Here is a 20763-nt window from a genome sequence, read left to right as displayed (position 1 = left end):
CTCTTATCTCTACCTTTTATCCACAGGGCAGTGTTTGTGCATGTCCAGAGCTAGGGCATGCTGTCAGGGTGTACGTTTGTCAATAGTGGCTTTCTCACCTGGTCTCCTCTCCTGCATCTGCACTCAATAGAAAATAATATGTGAAGAAAACATGTCAGAAGTTTACTGGTACGTTACGTCGGTGCAGTTCTTTTTGATATCAGTGCAAGTGAGGTAACACGCAGACTAAACTGGCTCCGCGCTTGCGTCCGCCGATTTAAAAAAATATATATATTATTATTTAAAAAAATTGTCTATCCGCACCGGACACTTTCGTGACATGCAAGTTAAAATAGCAAAACCAACTGTGAACCATCTGTATATTACGCTGAACAAAAAATATAAACACAACATGCAACAATTTCAAAGATTTTATAAGGAAATCAGTCAATTGAAATAGTCATTAGGTCCTAATATGTACGGTGCATTCGGAAGGTATTCAGACCCCTTGACTTTTTACAAATTTTGTTACATTACAGCCTGATTTATAAAATGTTCCTCATCAATCTACAAGCAATACCCCATAATGACAGACACATTTTTGCAAATGTATTACAAATAAAAAAAATCACGTTTACATAAGTATTCAGACTCTTTACTCAGTACTTTGTTGAAGCACCCTTGGCAGCGATTACAGACTTGAGTCTTCTTCGGTATGACGCTACAAGCTTGGCACACCTGTATTTGGGGAGTCTCCCATTTTTCTCAGCAGATCCTCTCAAGCTCTGTCAGGTTGGATGGGAGCGTTGTTGCCCAGCTATTTTCAGGTCTCTCCAGAGATGTTCGATCGGGTTCAAGTCCAGGCTCTGGCTGGGCCACTCGAGGACATTCAAAGACTTGTCCCGAAGCCACTCCTGCGTTGGCTTGGCTGTGTGCTTCGGTTCGTTGTCCTGTTGGATGGAGAACCTTCGCCCCAGTCTGAGGATCTCTCTATACTTTGCTCCATTCATATTTCCATCGATCCTGACTAGTCTCCCAGTCCCTGCCGCTGAAAAACATCCCCATAGCATGATGCAGCCACCACCATGCTTCACCGTAGGGATGGTGCTAGGTTTCCTCCAGACGTGATGCTTGGCATTCAGGCCAAACAGTTCAATCTTGGTTTCATCAGACCAGAGAATCTTGTTTCTCATGGTCTGAGAGTCCTTTAGGTGCCTTTTGGCAAACTCCAAGCAGGCTGTCATGTGCCTTTTACTGAGGATTGGCTTTCGTCTGGCCACTCTACCATAAAGGCCTGATTTGGTGGAGTGCTGCAGAGATGGTTGTCCTTCTGGAAGGTTCTCCCATCTCCACAGAGGAACTCTGGAGCTCTGTCAGTGACCATCGGGTTCTTGGTCACCTCCCTGACCAAGGCTCTTCTCCCCCGATTGCTCAGCTTGGCCGGACGGACAGCTCTAGGCAGAGTCTTGGTGATTCCAAACTTCTTCCATTTTTAAGAATGACGGAAGCCACTGTCTTCTTGGGGACCTTTTTTTAAAGCTGCAGAAATGTTTTAGTACCCTTCCCCCAGATCTGTGCCTCGACACAATCCTGTCTCGGTGGTCAATGGACAATTCCTTTGACCTCTTGGCTTGGTTTTTCCTCTGACATGCACTGTCAACTGTGGGACCTTATATAGACAGGTGTGTGCCTTTCCAAATCATGTCCAATCAATTGAATGTACCACAAGTGGACTCCAATCAAGTTGTAGAAACATTTTAAATGGATGATCAATGGAAACAGGATGCAGCTGAGCTCAATTTTGAGTCTTGTAGCAAAGGGTCTGAATAGTTCTGTTTTTATTTTTGTACACTTGCCAAACATTCTAAAAACCTGTTTTTGCTTCTAAAAACAATTTTAATCCGTTTTAGAATAAGGCTGTAATGTAATGTAATAAAATTATGAAAAAGTCAAGAGGTCTGAATATTTTCCGAATACACCGTATTTCACATGAAATACAGATATGCATCTGTTGGTCAGATACCTTAAAATAAAAAAAGTAGGGTCGTGGATCAGAACCAGCCAGTATATGGTGTACCCACCATTTTCCTCATGCAGCACGACACATCTCCTTCGCATAGAGTTGATCCGTTCTATTTTAACGCTTGGCTACGCATACCTGTTTGAGCAGTTTTGTTGTGTACTTTTATTTTGCTATGCTCGCACACGCAGCGCGACCAGTTTGGTTAGAATGTTAGGTGACGAAGCCACTTTGCGCCGCACAATCTGGTATTGGTATCTTTTGTATCCACCCTTTCTCGTGAGTGTACTGTATGTTATAGCCTGCTGCTTTGCCATGGTATGATTTCCTCTCCCTGTGTTGAACTTGTGTGATTCATTACAAATTCAGCAATAACCTCAGTGAATCATAGCCCCTTTGGAGTAAGAGCTGTAAACAACTCACACATTCCAGGTTAGTGGATCTGAGCCAGTGCACCTGAATGGGGCTGTTTACAGCAACGTGTTTGCACAGATCTCGATTTGGCTCATTTGATTCGGTAGATCCACTCCTCTAAACTTGCTAAGACTTGCCTCTGTCTCATCCCATCCAGCTGTTAGTTTATGATGGCCAAATGGACATTTTAATCATTTAAATCGTATAGTCTCTAGAGATTATGTGATGCTGGCAGACAGGGCCGGATTACGGAATCATTGGCAATGTGCCGTAGGCTACAGTTGAGCAGAGAAGTTTTTAGGATTTCCACACATGGGAATTTTGATTTTAGTCTTAGAAAAAATCTGTCTTTTTAAAAATGCATTTCATGCAATTCTAAGTCATTTACATGACAGAAGACATTAGTTGAATCTTTTTTAATACCACCTAAATGAGTGGCTACTCTGACAAACTGAGATCAATCTGGTCTTGAAGCAACACACAACATTAGGAGGATATATATGTTGAAATCGTAAGTTTACATACACCTTAGCCAAATACATTTAAACTTTTTCACAATTCCTGACATTTAATCCAAGTAAACATTCCCTGTCTTAGGTCAGTTAGGATCACCACTTTAAGAATGTGAAATGTCAAAATAATTGTAGAGAATTATTTATTTCAGCTTTTATTTCTTTCATCATGTTCCCAGTGGGTCAGAAGTTTACATACACTCAATTATTATTTGGTAGCATTGCCTTTACATTGTTTAACTTGGGTCAAACGTTTTGGTTAGCCTTCCACAAGCTTCCCACCATAAGTTGGGTGAATTTTGGCCCATTCCTCCTGACAGAGCTGGTGTAACTGAGTCAGGTTTGTAGGCCTCCTTGCTCACACAGACCTTTTCAGTTCTGCCCACAAATGTTCTATAGGATTGAGGTCAGGGCTTTGTGATGTCCACTCCAATACCTTGACTTTGTTGGCCTTAAGCCATTTTGCCACAACGTTGGAAGTATGCTCGGGGTCATTGTCCATTTGGAAGACCCATTTGCGACCAAGCTTTAACTTACTGACTGATGGTCTTGAGATGTTGCTTCAATATATCCACATAATTTTCCTTTCTCATGATGCTATCTATTTTATGAAGTGCACCAGTCCCTCCTGCAGCAAAGCACCCCCAGAGCATGATGCTGCCACACACGTGCTTCACGGTTGGGATGGTGTTCTTCGGCTTGCAAGCCTCCCCCTTTTTCCTCCAAACATAACGATGGTCATTATGGTCTTTTTTATGCCGGGTTTGGAGCAGTGGCTTCTTCCTTGCTGAGTGGCCTTTCAGGTTATAGGACTGGTTTTAATGATATGATTACCGATAAATCCACTATAATTGAGAATTTCAATAAGCATTTTTCTACGGCTGGCCATGCTTTCCACCTGGCTCCCCCTACCGCGGTCAACAGCACTGCACCCCCCACAGCTACTCGCCCAAGCCTTCCCCATTTCGCCTTCTCCCAAATCCAGTCAGCTGATGTTCAGAAAGAGCTGCAAAAACTGGACCCCTACAAATCAGCCGGGCTAGACAATCTGGACCCTTTCTTTCTAAAATGATCTGCCGAAATTGTTACAACCCCTATTACTAGCCTGTTCAACCTCTCTTTCGTGTCGTCTGAGATTCCAAAAGATTGGAAAGCAGCTGCTGTCATCCCCCTCTTCAAAGGAGGGGACACTCTTGACCCAAACTGCTACAGACCTATATCTATCCTACCCTGCCTTTCTAAGGTCTTCGAAAGCCAAGTCAACATATAGATTACCGACCATTTCGAATCCCACCGCACCTTCTCCGCTATGCAATCTGGTTTCAGAGCTGGTCATGGGTGCACCTCAGCCACGCTCAAGGTCCTAAACGATATCGTAACCGCCATCGATAAGAAACAATACTATGCTGCCGTACTCATTGACCTGGCCAAGGCTTTCGACTCTGTCAATCACCACATCCTAATCGGCAGACTCAATATCCTTGGTTTCTCAAATGATTGCCTCGCCTGGTTCACCAACTACTTATCTGATAGAGTTCAGTGTGTCAAATCTGATGGCCTGTTGTCCGGGCCTTTGGTAGTCTCTATGGGGGTGTCACAGGGTTCAATTCTTGGGCCAACTCTTTTCTCTGTATACATCAATGATGTCGCTCTTGCTGCTGGTGAGTCTCTGATCCACCTCTACGCAGACGACACCATTCTGTATACTTCTGGCCCTTCTTTGGACACTGTGTTAACTACCTTCCAGACGAGCTTCAATGCCATACAACTCTCCTTCCGTGGCCTCCAACTGCTCTTAAATACAAGTAAAACTAAATGCATGCTCTTCAACCGATCGCTGCCCGCCCGTCCAGCATCACTACTCTGGACGGTTCTGACTTGTGGACGGTTCTGAATATGTGGACAACTACAAATACCTAGGTGTCTGGTTAGACTGTAAGCGCTCCTTCCAGAGTCACATCAAACATCTCCAATCCAAAGTTAAATCTAGAATTGGCTTCCTATTTCGCAACAAAGCATCTTTCACTCATGCTGCCAAACATACCCTCGTAAAACTGACCATCCTACCGATCCTCGACTTCGGCGATGTCATTTACAAAATAGCCTCCAATACCCTACTCAATAAACTGGATGTGGTCTAGCACAGTGCCATCCGTTTTGTCACCAAAGCCCCATATACTACCCACCACTGCGACCTGTACGCTCTCGTTGGCTGGCCCTCGCTTCATACTCGTCGCCAAACCCACTGGCTCCAGGTCATTTACAAGACCCTGCTAGGTAAAGTCCCCCCTTATCTCAGCTCGCTGGTCACCATAGCAGCACCCACCTGTAGCATGCGCTCCAGCAGGTATATCTCTCTGGTCACCCCCAAAGCCAATTCCTCCTTTGGCTGTCTCCTTCCAGTTCTCTGCTGCCAATTACTGGAACGAACTACAAAAATCTCTGAAACTGGAAACACTTATCTCCCTCACTAGCTTTAAGCACCAGCTGTCAGAGCAGCTCACAGATCACTGCACCTGTACATAGCCCATCTATAATTTAGCCCAAACAACTACCTCTTCCCCTACTGTATTTAATTAATTTGCTCCTTTGCACCCCATTATTTCTATTTCTACTTTGCACTTTCTTCCACTACAAATCTACCATTCCAGTGTTTTACTTGCTATATTGTATTTACTTTGCCACCATGGCCTTTTTTGCCTTTACCTCCCTTTTCTCACCTCATTTGCTCACATTGTATATAGACTTATTTTTCTACTGTATTATTGACTGTATGTTTGTTTTAATCCATGTGTAACTCTGTTGTATGTGTCAAACTGCTTTGCTTTATCTTGGCCAGGTCGCAATTGTAAATGAGAACTTGTTCTCAACTTGCCTACCTGGTTAAATAAAGGTTAAATAAATATAGATAAATTTGTACCCGTTTCCTCCAGCATCTTCACAAGGTCCTTTGCTTTTGTTCTGGGATTGATTTGCACTTTTCCCACCAAGTACGTTCATCTCTAGGAGACAACACAACTCCATCCTGAGCGGTATGACGGCTGTGTGGTCCCATGGTGTTTATACTAGCGTACTATTGTTTGTACAGATGAACGTGGTACCTTCAGGCGTTTGGAAATTGCTCCCAAGGATGAACCAGACTTGTGGAGGTCTACAAATTTTTTTTCTGAGGTCTTGACTGATTTCTTTTGATTTTCCCATGATATCAAGCAAAGAGGCACTGAGTTTGAAGGTAGGCCTTGAAATACATCCACAGGTACACCTCCAATTGACTCAAATGATGTCAATTAGCCTATCAGAAGCTTCTAAGGCCATGTCATAATTTTCGGGAATTTTCCATGCTGTTTAAAGGCAGTGAACTTTGTGTAAACTTCTGACTCACTGGAATTGTGATACAGTGAAATAATCTGTCTGTAAATAATTGTTGGAAAAACTACTTGTCATGCACAAAGTAGATGTCCTAACCGACTTGCCAAAACTATAGTTTGTTAACAAGAAATTCGGAGTGGTTGAAAAACGAGTTTTAATGACTCCAACCTAAGTGTATGTAAACGTCTGACTTCAAGCGTGTGTGTGTGTGTATTAGAGGTCGACCGATTTTATGATTTTTCAACACCGATATCGATTTTTGGAGGACCAAAAAAAAGCCGATCCCGATTAATCGGCCGACTTTTTAAAATGTATTTATTTGTAATAATGGCAATTACAACAATACTGAATGAAGACTTATTTTAACTTAATATAATTAATACATCAATAAAATACATTTAGCCTCAAATAAATAATGAAACATGTTCAATTTTGTTTAAATAATGCAAAAACAAAGTGTTGGAGAAGAAAGTAAAAGTGCAATATGTGCCATGTAAGAAAGCTAACGTTTAAGTTCCTTGCTCAGAACATGAGAACATATGAAAGCTGGTGGTTCCTTTTAACATGAGTCTTCAATATTCCCAGGCAAGAAGTTTTAGGTTGTAGTTATTCTAGGAATTATAGGACTATTTCTCTCTATACGATTTGTATTTCATATACCTTTGACTATTGGATTTTCTTATAGGCACTTTAGTATTGTTAAATCATCCCGCGTTTGGCGAAGTCGGCTGTCTTTGTTAGGAAGAAAGTCTTCACAGTTCGCAACGAGCCATGCAACCCAAACTGCTGCATATACCCTGACTCTGTTGCAAGAGAAGTGACACATTTTCCCTAGTTAAAAGAGCAACGTGTACCTAAGCGATTATATGCAACGCAGGACAGGCTAGAGAAACTAGTAATATCATCAACCCTGTGTAGTTAACTAGTGATTATGATTGATTGTTTTTTATAAGATAAGTTTAATGCTAGCTAGCAACTTACCTTGACTTCTTACTGCATTCGCGTAACAGGCAGGCTCCTTGTGGAGTGCAATGTAAAGCAGGTGGTTAGAGCGTTGGACTAGTTAACCGTAAGGTTGCAAGATTGAATCCCCCGAGCTGACAAGGTAAAAATGTGGCATTCTGCCCCTGAACAAGGCAGTTTACCCACCGTTCCTAGGCCGTCATTGAAAGTAAGAATGTGTTCTTAACTGATTTGCCTAGTTAAATAAAGGTGTTTTATAAAAAAATTAAACGGCGAAATCGGCATCCAAAAATACCATTCCGATTAATCGGTCGACCTCGTATGTATGTATGTATGTATGTATGTATGTATGTATGTAGCGAGTGAGGGGGACAGGAGGGGAGATTATTTGATCCCCTGCTGATTTTGTACGTTTGCCCACTGACAAAAATGATCAGTCTATAATTTTAATGGTAGGTTTATTTGAACAGTGAGAGACAGAATAACAACAAAAAAATCCTGAAAACCGCATGTCAAAAATGTTATAAATGGATTTGCATTTCAATGAGGGAAATAAGTATTTGACCCCTCTGCAAGACATGACTTAGTACTTGGTGGCAAAACCCTTGTTGGCAATCAGAGGTCAGACGTTTCTTGTAGTTGGCCACCAGGTTTGCACACATCTCAGGAGGGATTTTGTCCCACTCCTCTTTGCAGATCTTCTCCAAGTCATTAAGGTTTCGAGGCTGATGTTTGGCAACTCGAACTTTCAGCTCCCTCCACAGATTTTCTATGGGATTAAGGTCTGGAGACTGGCTAGGCCACTCCAGGACCTTACTGTGCTTCTTCTTGAGCCACTCCTTTGTTGCCTTGGCCGTGTGTTTTGGGTCATTGTCATGCTGGAATACACATCCACGACCCATTTTCAATGCCCTGGCTGAGGGAAGGAGGTTCTCACCCAAGATTTGACGGTACATGGCCCCGTTCATCGTCCCTTTGATGCGGTGAAGTTGTCCTGTCCCCTTAGCAGAAAAACACCCCCAAAGCATAATGTTTCCACCTCCATGTTTGATGGTGGAGATGGTGTTCTTGTGGTCATTGTCAGCATTCCTCCTCCTCCAAACACGGCGAGTTGAGTTGATGCCAAAGAGCTCCATTTTGGTCTCATCTGACCACAACACTTTCACCCAGTTGTCCTCTTGTATATGTGCTTTCTTGAGCAGGGGGACCTTGCGGGCGCTGCAGGATTTCAGTCCTTCACGGCGTAGTGTGTTACCAATTGTTTTCTGGGTGACTATGGTCCCAGCTGCCTTGAGAACATTGACAAGATCCTCCCGTGTAGTTCTGGGCTGATTCCTCACCGTTCTCATGATCATTGCAACTCCACGAGGTGAGATCTTGCATGGAGCCCCAGGCCGAGAGAGATTGACAGTTCTTTTGTGTTTCTTCCATTTGCGAATAATCGCACCAACTGTTGTCACCTTGTCACCAAGCTGCTTGGTGATGGTCTTGTAGCCCATTCCAGCCTCGTCTAGGTCTACAATCTTGTCCCTGACATCCTTGGAGAGCTCTTTGGTCTTGGCCATGGTGGAGAGTTTGGAATCTGATGTGATTGCTTCTGTGGACAGGTGTCTTATATAGGTAACAAACTGAGATTAGGAGCACTCCCTTTAGAGTGTGCGCCTAATCTCAGCTCGTTACCTGTATAAAAGACACCTGGGAGCCAGAAATCTTAATGGTTTGAGAGGGGGTCAAATACTTATTTCGATCGATGGATACCAAAGTACAGATTTCCACCGGTCTAATGTCCATTGCGCGTGTTTCTTGGCCCAAGCAAGTCTCTTCATCTTAGTGGTGTTATTTAGTAGTGGTTTCTTTGCAGCAATTCGACCATGAAGGCCTGATTCACGGTCTCTTTTCAACAGTTGATGTAGAGATGTCTGTTACTTGAACTCTTCAACCCAAATAAATGCTTCAATCTGAGGTGCCGTTAACTCTAATGAACTTATCCTCTGCAGCAGAGGTAATGCTGGGTCTTCCTTTCCTGTCCTCTTGAGAGCCAGTTTCATCATAGCACTTGATGGTTTTTGCAACTGCACTTTCAAAGTTCTTGAAATGTTTTGAATTGACTGACCTTCATGTCTTAAAGTAAAGATGGACTGTCGTTTCTCTTTGCTTATTTGAGCTGTTCTTGCCCTAATATGGACTTGGTCTTTTACCAAATAGGGCTATCTTTTGTATACCACTCCTACATTGTCACAGCACAACTGATTGGCTCAAACACATTAAGAAGGAAAGATTCCTTCTTAATTCCACAAATTAACTTTTAACAAGGCACACCTGTTAATTGAAATGCAATCCAGGTAACTACCTCATGAAGCTGTTTGAGAGAATGCCTAGAGTGTGCAAAGCTGTCATCAAGGCAAAGGCTGGCTCCTTTGACGAATTTCATATATAAAATATACTGCTCAAAAAAATAAAGGGAACACGTAAACAACACATCCTAGATCTGAATGAAAGAAATAATCTTATTAAATACTTTTTTCTTTACATAGTTGAATGTGCTGACAACAAAATCACACAAAAATAATCAATGGAAATCCAATTTATCAACCCATGGAGGTCTGGATTTGGAGTCACACTCAAAATTAAAGTGGAAAACCACACTACAGGCTGATCCAACTTTGATGTAATGTCCTTAAAACAAGTCAAAATGATGCTCAGTAGTGTGTGTGTGTGTGTGTGTGTGGCCTCCACGTGCCTGTATGACCTCCCTACAACGCCTGGGCATGCTCCTGATGAGGTGGCGGATGGTCTCCTGAGGGATCTCCTCCCAGACCTGGACTAAAGCATCCGCCAACTCCTGGACAGTCTGTGGTGCAACGTGGCGTTGGTGGATGGAGTGAGACATGATGTCCCAGATGTGCTCAATTGGATTCAGGTCTGGAGAACGGGCGGGCAAGTCCATAGCATCAATGCCATCCTCTTGCAGGAACTGCTGACACACTCCAGCCACATGAGGTCTAGCATTGTCTTGCATTAGGAGGAACCCAGGGCCAACCGCACCAGCATATGGTCTCACAAGGGGTCTGAGGATCTTATGTCGGTACCTAATGGCAGTCAGGCTACCTCTGGCGAGCACATGGAGGGCTGTGCGGCCCCCCAAAGAAATGTCACCCCACGCCATGACTGACCCACCGCCAAACCGGTCATGCTGGAGGATGTTTCAGGCAGCAGAATGTTTTCCACGGCGTCTCCAGACTCTGTCACGTCTGCCACATGCTCAGTGTGAACCTGCTTTTATCTGTGAAGAGCACAGGGTGCCAGTGGCGAATTTGCCAATCTTGGTGTTCTCTGGCAAATGCCAAACGTCCTGCACGGTGTTGGGCTGTAAGCACAACCCCCACCTGTGGACGTCGGGCCCTCATACCACCCTCATGGAGTCTTTTCTGACCGTTTGAGCAGACACATGCACATTCGTGGCCTGCTGGAGGTCATTTTGCAGGGCTCTGGCAGTGCTTCTCCTGCTCCTCCTTGCACAAAGGCGGAGGTAGCGGTCCTGCTGCTGGGTTGTTGCCCTCCTACGACCTCCTCCACGTCTCCTGATGTACTGGCCTGTCTCCTGGTAGCGCCTCCCTGCTCTGGACACTACGCTGACAGACACAGCAAACCTTCTTGCCACAGCTCCCATTGATGTGCCATCCTGGATGAGCTGCACTACCTGAGCCACTTGTGTGGGTTGTAGACTCCGTCTCATGCTACCACTAGAGTGAAAGCACCGCCAGCATTCAAAAATGACCAAAACATCAGCCAGGAAGCATAGGAACTGAGAAGTGGTCTGTGGTCCCCACCTGCAGAACCACTCCTTTATTGGGGGTGTCTTGCTAATTGCCTAGAATTTCCACCTGTTGTCTATTCCATTTGCACAACAGCATGTGAAATTTATTGTCAATCAGTGTTGCTTCCTAAGTGGACAGTTTGATTTCACAGAAGTGTGATTGACTTGGAGTTACATTGTGTTGTTTAAGTGTTACCTTTATTTTTTTGAGCAGTGTATATTTGGATTTGTTTAACACTTTTTGGTTACTACATGATTACATTTGTGTTATTTCCTAGTTTTGACATCTTGACTATTATTCTCGAATGTACAAAATAGTAAAAATTAAGAAAAACCCTTGTCAACTTTTGACTGGTACTATATGTAGGAGCCTCCACTGCTCAGATGAGCAAGGGAGTTGTCCTTTTTAGTTAAAACTGTACTAAATATATTCACATCACCAAATAATTGATTAAAACACTGTTTTGCAAAGAAGGTCTACAGTAGCCTCAGCAGCACTCTGTAGGGTAGCACCATAGTGTAGCTGGAGGACAGATAGATTCTGTCCTCTTCTGGGTTCATTTACTCCAATACAAAACCTAGGAGGCTCATTATTCTCATCCCCTTCCATAGACTTACACAGTAATGATGACAACTTCCAGAGGGTGTCCTCCAACTTATTAGAGCTCTTGCAGGGTGAACTGACATCTTGTCCACCCAATCAGAGAATTAATCTAGTACTGAAAGCATACGCTAAAGCTAGCTAGCACTGCAGTGCATAAAATGTTGTGAGTAGTTGACACAGATGGAGGGAAATCTTAACGCTACAGCATAGAATGACATTCTAGACATTTCTGTGCTTCCAACTTTGTGGCAACATTTTGGGGAAGGCCCTTTCCTGTTTTAGCATAACAATGCACCTGTGCACAAAGTGAGGTCCATACAGAAATGGTTTGTCGACATCGGTATGGAAGAACTTGACTGGCCAGCCGGAGCACTGACCTCAACCCCATCGAACACCTTTGGGATGAATTGGAACGCAGAGTGCGAACCAGATCTCACTAACTCTCTTGTGGGTGAATGGAAGCAAGTCCCCGCAGCAATGTTCCAACATCTAGTGGAAGGCCTTCCCAGAAGAGTAGCAAAAAGGGGACTCCATATTAATGCCCATAATTTTGGAATAAGATGTTCGATGAGCAGGTGTTAACATACTTTTGGCCATGTGTGTGTTTGTTTCAGCCCAGCCCTAACACACCCAATTCAACCTATGGATTGGTCTTCATAGTAGATAATTGTCACTGTCTTCCTTTCTGCAGACTGAGAGAGGGGAGTGGCAGCAGTTCCAGTCTGACCTGCAGGTGGCAGTAGCGGTGGCCGACCGGCTGAGGGCCGAGGCCGACCGGCTGAGGGCCGAGGCCGAAGAGGAACTGGGCGTGCTCAGAACGGCTCAGAAGGATACAGAGCGGGAGCTGGCGGCTGCCCAGCAGAGATGGAAAGAGACTGATGGGCAGCTGGTCATCCTGAGAGGAGAGCTTAAGGAGAGCAGGCAGAGACTGGCCCACCTCACCCAGAACCAGGGGCCAGGACAGGCCAAGACCCAGGGCAAGGAGAGTACCACTGGGGAGATCAGCACACCTGAGCCCCAGGAGGGAAGCCACCGGGGCAGGGAGAGGGGGATCAGTAGGGTGGGCCAAGGAGGAGATGAAGAGATGGCGACGAGGAGCCAGGAAGAAGTGAATAAGAATGTGGTTGTGGAAGAGGCTTGGACGGACACTAAGGTCGTGGCCAACCGGTACTTGATGAAGGTGACCAATGGGGAGAGGAGTGGAGAGGAGGGGTGTGATGTGAGGGAGACGCGACGAATGCTCGCACAGGAGAGGTCAAGGTGAGTACCAGGATGACTACCCGTTTGAATGATTTCAACTATACATGAACTTAAATGAATGTAATGAACGTTAATGTCTATGATTTTATATAGCTGGCTATTCTAGCTACAGTTGAAGTCGGAAGTTTACATGCACCTTAGCCAAATACATTTAAACTCAGTTTTTCACAATTCCTGACATTTAATCCTAGTAAAATGTCCCTGTCTTAGGTCAGTTAGGATCACCACTTTATTTTAAGAATGTGAAATGTCAGAATAATAGCGGAGATAATTATTTATTTCAGCTTTTATTTCTTTCATCACATTCCCAGTGGGTCAGAAGTTTACATACGCTCAATTAGTATTTGGTAGCATTGCCTTTAAATTGTTAAACTTGGGTCAAACTTTTTGGTTAGCCTTCCACAAGCTTCCCACAATAAGTTGGGTGAATTTTGGCCCATTCCTCCTGACAGAGCTGGTGTAACTGAGTCAGGTTTGTAGGCCTCCTTGCTCGCACACGCTTTTTCAGTTCTGCCCACACATTTTCTATAGGATTGAGGTCAGGGCTTTGTGATGGACACTCCAATACCTTGACATTGTTGTCCTTAAGCCATTTTGCCACAACTTTGGAAGTATGCTTGGGGTCACTGTCCATTTGGAAGACCCATTTGCGTCCAAGTTTTAACTTCCTAACTGATGGTCTTGATGTTGCTTCAATATATCCACACAATTTCCCTTTCTCATGATGCAGTCTATTTTGTGAAGTGCACCAATCCCTCCTGCAGCAAAGCACCCTCACAGCATGATGCTGCCACCCCCGTGCTTCACGGTTAGGATGGTGTTCTTCGGCTTGCAAGCCATCCCCCCCTTTTCCTCCAAACATAACGATGGTCATTATGGCCAAACAGTTCTATTTTTGTTTTATCAGACCAGGGGACATTTTTACAAATAGTACGATCTTTGTCTCCAGTGGCTTCTTCCTTGCTGAGTGGCCTTTCAGGTTATGTCAATATAGGACTTGTTTTACTGTGGCTATAGATACTTTTTTACCTGTTTCCTCCAGCATCTTCACAAGGTCCTTTGTTGTCCTGTTGTTCTGGGATTGATTTGCACTTTTCGCACCAAAGTACGTTCATCTCTAGGAGACAGAACGCGTCTCCTTCCTGAGCGGTATGATGGCTGCGTGGTCCCATGGTGTTTATACTTGCGGACTATCGTTTGTACAGATGAACGTGGTACCTTCAGGCATTTGGAAATTGCTCCCAAGGGTGAACTAGACTTGTGGAGGTCTACAATTTTTTTGTCTGAGGTCTTGACTGATTTCTTTAGATTTTCCCATGATGTCAAGCAAAGAGACACTGAGTTTGAAGGTAGGCCTTAAAATACATCCACAGGTACACCTCCAATTGACTGAAATTATGTCAATTAGCCTATCATAAGCTTCTAAGGCCATGACATTTTCTGGAATTTTCCAAGTTGTTTAAAGGCACAGTCAACTTAGTATATGTAAACTTCTGACCTACTGGAATTGTGATACAGTGTATTATATGTGAAATAATCCGTCTCTTAACAATTGTTGGAAAAATGTCTTGTGTCATGCACAAAGTAGATGTCCTTAACCAACTTGCCAAAACTATAGTTTGTTAACAAGAAATTTGTGGAGTGGTTGAAAAACTAGTTTTAATGACTCCAACATCAGTGTATGTAAACTTCCCACTTCAACTGTAAATCCAGACTGATTTTTGTACTACTATAATTTGTAAATCATAAACAGAGTAGCATAATCAGACTAATCGGTGTCTGGAGGGTTGAGCGGTTGTTGGAATGGAAGAGACGTTCAGGCAGGACACTTGAGGACATGGACTTGTAAAGCACCATGTTAACTTATTTTACTACTGGTACTGAAGGTGAAAGCTGAGAATAAAGTGTTTCAACAATGGTTAGCTTTGCTATCATGTCTGACCCCTGATGAGCTGAACAACAAATGGTTCTTCTCTGACCAGTGTGTCTGTGTGAGTTGAGTTCATCCAGTAATATCAAACGGCATTCCATGATTTCACAGAAGCCTTTCCAGACTACCCGCGTCTTCAGACTCTCCCACTGTACAGAATGGAACATCCCAGTCCAATACTGCCACAATAGTTGGATCTACATTCAAGGTAGACCACTTAGAATTTGGGGTCCAACTGCTTGTCTGTGTGTCATAACCCTGCAAATATATAACCATTGCTATTCCAGGAGGTGGCGTCATTGCAATAGTTAGAATGTGTTTTGTGATCGACTAACGTCTTCACATGTTTTTGAAATATTGAGGAACAACAAAATGTAAGGAATGTGTGGTACAGTAGGTAGTAGCGTATGAATAGATGTTCTCTCGTTTCAGAACCAAAGCCAAACCAGAGGAAGAAGAGAGTTGCAAAGGCAAGACAGCTGGTCCAGCACTCACACAGGTGTGTTTGTGTTCCCCAATCAACCACGTTTCAGTGCGTTCGTCCTACCATGACCCTCTGACCCTGTGACCAGTAATGTAGCAGGTAAAATACATTCTATCATTTGTGTGTTTTACAGGGATACAGGAGGACGCATTGAACCAGTACAACTCTGCCCTGACAGACCTGCCCCCTAACAAGGCTTCTAAGACCAGGTCTCAGGATGGCTTCAGTCTGCTGCTACGCCGGCATGGCGGCTCCAAGAGGAACTCTCTGCTGCACTGGTGTCAGAACCGCACTCAAGGCTACAAGGTACTGTAACGCGATGTTTGTGTTTTTGAACAGGGTGAGGAGAAAGGACGCTTGGAGACTCTGAGGTAAAGAGAATGTTGAACATTCCATATGTAATCAGTAAACTCTCATTAGGATAGTTTCTTGACCCTTTTTCTGCCCCCGCACACTATTTACAGAATATTGACATCACTAACTTCAGCAGTAGCTGGGCGGATGGTCTGGCCTTCTGTGCTCTGTACCACACCTACCTCCCCTCACACATCCCCTACTGCACCCTTAGCCCTGACAGCAAGGTGGGTAACACACACATGCATAGCACACTTGAATGCATTGCACACACACCTATTGATTAGCCTGTCAAACATGGTACTAATTCTTTTATCCATAGGAGAACCTCAGCCTGGCATTTAAGACTGGAGAGAATGTTGGAATCACAACATTACTTGTGAGTCGAGTCTCCGTTAATCAGAAGCTGTGTTAGTGTCAACATTGTATGCGTGTATCAAAACTCAGTAGTGAATGAGATGCTGCCGTATTGAAGTCCTCTGTGTTTTACAGACCATGGAGGAGATGCTGAGGGCTGGAGGACCAGACTGGCAAAGGGTTCTGGGATATGTGGAGAGCATGTACCATCACTTTGAGACGTAAAGACTGTGTATGAGGGAAGCCTTCGGAAGGAGTTACAGTTCACTGCTCCTGGTTGAAGGATCGGGAGTGTGACTCACCCTTCTACTAGCTGAGATGGTCATTAACCAGGTTTCCATCCAACCAATTCATGTGGATGAATTACCTGACGCATGAAAATGACCGGGTTGATGGAAAGAGGAAATGTCGGTACAATTAATTATGCGAGAAATGGTGGTAGAAACGCTTTTTGTGTTCTAATATTGATATAATAACCATCGATCATATGGTAAACTTGGTCACGAAATGATATGTTGTGTGTTCGTCCCACTACGACTCGGGGAAAGCATGCAGTTTATTAGGCTACAGATGAAATAAGTTATGATGAACTTCACAGGGGGGTGAAAGTGCACCGTGATAAGCTTGATACTCCTTTCCAATACATTTCGAGGGTCTTATTCTGATTGATGCTTGGCTGCCGTTTTGACAAATAATCTCGATCTTACCCATAATAATCTCATCATGTAGGCCTAGGCTGGCCTTTACCCGCACTGTATCTGCCAACTGTTAGCTAGCACACGCGTGTATAAACCAGAGTGGGTACATTTGCTATATAACGCAACAGTTTTTGGACAAAACCATCGGTAGAGTTGAAAATGCAATGGAAACCCATTACTTTTTTTTTTATTCAGTACATGGGCATTTAAGCGCAAAATATATTTTTATATGTACTAAGGTCATCATGCACAGCATGTAATCCGCAACAAGTCAGTTTGATGGAAACACATCTTTGGTGAGAAAATGTGCCTATTGTTTTCATACAGATTTTATAATATTCACATGAAAATCTGTGGCCAATTGGATGGAAACTTTTTTTTTCAGCAGTACCTTCTTAAGCTGCTGATTTGTGTGCAGTGCCTTTTTTTTTATATCAGTTTTCCATTCCAAAGATTTTCATGTTTTCTATCAGTTTTTAGCACTCTGTAAATATGCACTTTTATAAGCACTTTCATGATTGTAATTTAAAAGGAAAGGAATGCATATATACAGTCTGTCTCGCAATCCGTGGATGCTTATATGTAACTAAAATGTGAACGCTGACTATGTTGCCAAAGGTGCAGAATAAATAAAATTGTCAATATAAAGCTAACATTGTTTGTTCTGTACGGTCTCCACGGAGACTGAATTGCTTTATCACAGTGATTTGACTTGGGATATCTAAATACATCTAATTATTGCAGGCTTGGTCCTCCATAATCAAAGGTGAGACCTTGTTTGGTATTGCCTTTGTCTCCATCTACTGGTGTCTTCAAAGCTGACAAGCTATATCCATAGTCGCGCGCACACACACTGTACATACACGCAATGACCGACTAGGACAACAACGTCACACCTAGCCGCTGCCCTCTTTTCATCAAGATCACGTCCATTAATTACTTATTTGAATTAATCATGACAACCTGAGACATCTGAATAATATTACTCAATAAGTCATCCACAATAGCTCTCGGCTAGGGAGTTGTTTTGCGCCAAACTAACATTTGTTCCAAGTGGGTGATACTGAAAAAGATTGATTTTAATGTGTGTAATAAAATATGCTAGGATCAAATTCTTACAAGCCTATCAGGCTTTAGCATTATGGGTGGGGTTGGTACCGGACAATGGTGCAGGTTGGAGCCATAACGACTGGTGTTGGTCTGGACTGCAACACAGCAGAGAAGACATGGAGAAGATTTGTCTCCTAGGAGTTTGTGTGGCACTGGCTGTCATTTCTGCTTCTGCTCAGGTCTCCTCCAGGTAATGGACCTTGAATTTGAGCTGATGGAAACTAGACAGTTCTGTGATTTATTATTTGAAATATTTCGCCATGTCCTTAAATTGAATTTCTCTGTCATGTAGTCTAGTCATTATTATAGGTACTCATTTCTCATAGTCATAACTCATAGGAGCCAAGAAGCAAACATTATGGAATTTCAATCATTTCTTTTATATTTTGACATTTTACTGGTTGCTTGAACACTTAGTGTGTGTGTGTGTATCCCAGCTGATGTAGAAGTCTCGCTCTCTCTCGCTCATGTGAGCACTACGTACCTGATCTCAGACCCCAGTGTGTTGCGTCCAGGGACCCCTACCTTCCTCAATGTCACCATCCTCATGAACCCAGTCAGGGTCACAGCAGAGCTGACCAACAGCAACACCGGCCTGGCCCAGGCAGAGAGTGCTTTCAGAGGAGGTGACAGAGGAATATAAGTCAGTCTATAACATCTTTCAGTTATCTTGAACTTTTTCTTTGTTAAGCAACTTAAACATGGTTGCTGGTTTTTTCAAAAGCATGTTCTAGATCTTCCTGTGTTTTTTGTCTTCTTCCCTGTATCAATGAATATATTGAGGTAATATCTGAGCTGGTCAGTGGTGGGTAAAGGACCATTGATGACACAAAGTATACATGTTAGGCCAAGTAACTAATTTAGGTTATTACAGTCTAATTACACAGAAATAAGATGAACTCAATGACGCATGATACTTTTTGTTTCATTTCAATTTCCCACATCTTCTGAAGCCATCTTTACACTTTTCAACATGTGAGTGTAAATATCTATAGGCTTGGAATTTTCAACTGATTCTCCACAAGACAAGATGTAGGACATAGAATGCTAGCGACGCATGACTCTCCCAGTGCCTGAGGGTCAAACAAATCCACTTTGATTTGTCATCTTCATGTTATTGCGGGTGTAGCTAAATGCTTGTTTCTAGCTCCGGCAGTGCAGTAATATCTAACAATAAACACAACCTAAAAGTAAAATAATTGAATTAAGGAATATATAAATATTAGGATGAGCAATGTCGGAATGGAATAGAATACAGTATATACATATGAGATGAGTAAAGCAAAAAATATGTAAACATAATTAGTGACTAGCATTCCATCATTAAGTGGCCAGTGATTTCAAGTCTATATATATATGGGGCAGCAGCCTTTAAGGTGCAGGGTTACGTAACTGGGTGGAAGCCGCCTTGTGATGGCTATTTAACAGTCTGATGGCGTTGAGATGGAAGCTGTTTTTTTTGTCTCTCGGTCCCAGCTTTGATGCAACTGTACTGACCTCGCCTTCTGGATGATAGCGGTGTGAACAGGCCGTGGCTCGGGTGGTTGTTGTCCTTGATCATCTTTTTGGCCTTTGTGTGACATCAGGTGCTGTAGATGTCCTGGAGGGCAGGTAGTTTGCCCCCAGTGATGCGGTGGGCAGACTGCACCACCCTCTGGAGAGCCCTACGGTTGTGGGTGGTGCAGTTGCCGTACCAGGCGGTGATACAGCCCGACAGGATGCTCTTTCTTGTGTATCTGTAAAAGTTTCTGATGGTTTTCGGTGCCAAGCCATATTTCTTCAGCCTCCTGAGGTTAGAGGTGCTTTTGCACCTTCTTCACCACACTGTCTGTGTGGGTGGACCATTTCAGTTTGTCAGTGACATGTACGCCGAGGAACTTTAAGCTTTCCACCTTCTCCACTGTGGTCCCGTCGATGTGGATAGGCGGGTGCACCCTCTGCTGTTTAATGAGGTCCACAATCATCTCCTTTGTTTTGTTGACGTTGCGTGAGAGCCCTCACCTCCTCCCTGTAGGCTGTCTCATCATTGTTGGTTATCAAGCCTACTACTGTTGTCGTCTCCAAACTTGATGATTGAGTGGCCATAGAGTCATGGGTGAACAGGGAGTACAGGAGGGGGCTGAGCACGCACCCTTGTGGGTCCCCTGTGTTGAGGATCAGCGAACAGGTGTTGTTTCCTACCTTTACCACCTGGGGGTGGTCCGTCAGGAAGTCCAGTTGCACGGGGGGGGGGTTCAGAACCAGGGCCCTGAGCTTGGAGGGTACAATGGTGTTGAATGCTGAGCTAAAGTGTATGAACAGCATTCTTACATAGGTATTCCTCTTGTCCAAATGGGATAGGGCAGTGCGATGGCGGTTGCATTGTCTGTGGATCTATTGGGGGCGGTAAGCAAATTGAAGTGGGTCTAGGGTGTCAGGTAAGGTAAAGGTGATATGATCCTTAACTAGCCTCTCAAAGCACTTCATGATGACAGAAGTGAGTGCTACAGGGTGATAGTAATTTAGTTCAGTTACCTTTGCTTTCTTGGGTACAGGAATAATGGTGGACATTCTTGAAGCATGTGGGGACAGCAGACTGGGATTGGGAGAGATTGAATATGTCCGTAAACACTCCAGCCAGCTGGTCTGCGCATGCTGAAGACGCGGCTAGGGATGCCGTCTGGGCCGGCAGCCTTGCGAGGGTTAAGAAGCTTAAATGTCTTTCTCACGTCGGCCACGGAGAAGGAAAGCCCACAGTCCTTGGTAGCGGGCGAAGAAGGTGTTTAACTTGTCTGGAAGGAAGACGTCGGTGTCATGGTGGCTGGTTTTGCCTTTGTAGTCCGTGATTGTCTGTAGACCCTGCCACATACGTCTTGTTTCTGAGCCGTTGAATTGCGATCGTACACACGGAGT

At 43.8% G+C, this 20763-nt stretch overlaps 1 protein-coding gene across 2 annotated transcripts in view; it reads left to right on the top strand.

Annotated features, from left to right (window-relative positions):
* Window positions 1-17414, top strand: part of LOC106610774 (uncharacterized) — a 32251-nt gene extending 14837 nt beyond the window's left edge. For both annotated transcript variants that reach the window (XM_014210334.3, XM_014210335.3), the window contains exons 5-11: window positions 12370-12938; window positions 14980-15076; window positions 15301-15367; window positions 15486-15658; window positions 15817-15933; window positions 16029-16085; window positions 16199-17414. In XM_014210334.3, coding sequence (XP_014065809.1) covers window positions 12370-12938; window positions 14980-15076; window positions 15301-15367; window positions 15486-15658; window positions 15817-15933; window positions 16029-16085; window positions 16199-16288 — 1170 coding nt within the window. In that variant the 3' untranslated portion in view covers window positions 16289-17414. The remainder of the gene's footprint in view (window positions 1-12369; window positions 12939-14979; window positions 15077-15300; window positions 15368-15485; window positions 15659-15816; window positions 15934-16028; window positions 16086-16198) is intronic.
* The last annotated feature ends 3349 nt before the right edge of the window (window positions 17415-20763 follow it).

Source organism: Salmo salar, chromosome 09 (genome assembly GCF_965601325.2).
Source record: "Salmo salar chromosome 09, fSalSal1, whole genome shotgun sequence".
Lineage (NCBI taxonomy): Eukaryota > Metazoa > Chordata > Actinopteri > Salmoniformes > Salmonidae > Salmo > Salmo salar.
This window is presented reverse-complemented; position numbering and strand designations above follow the sequence as displayed.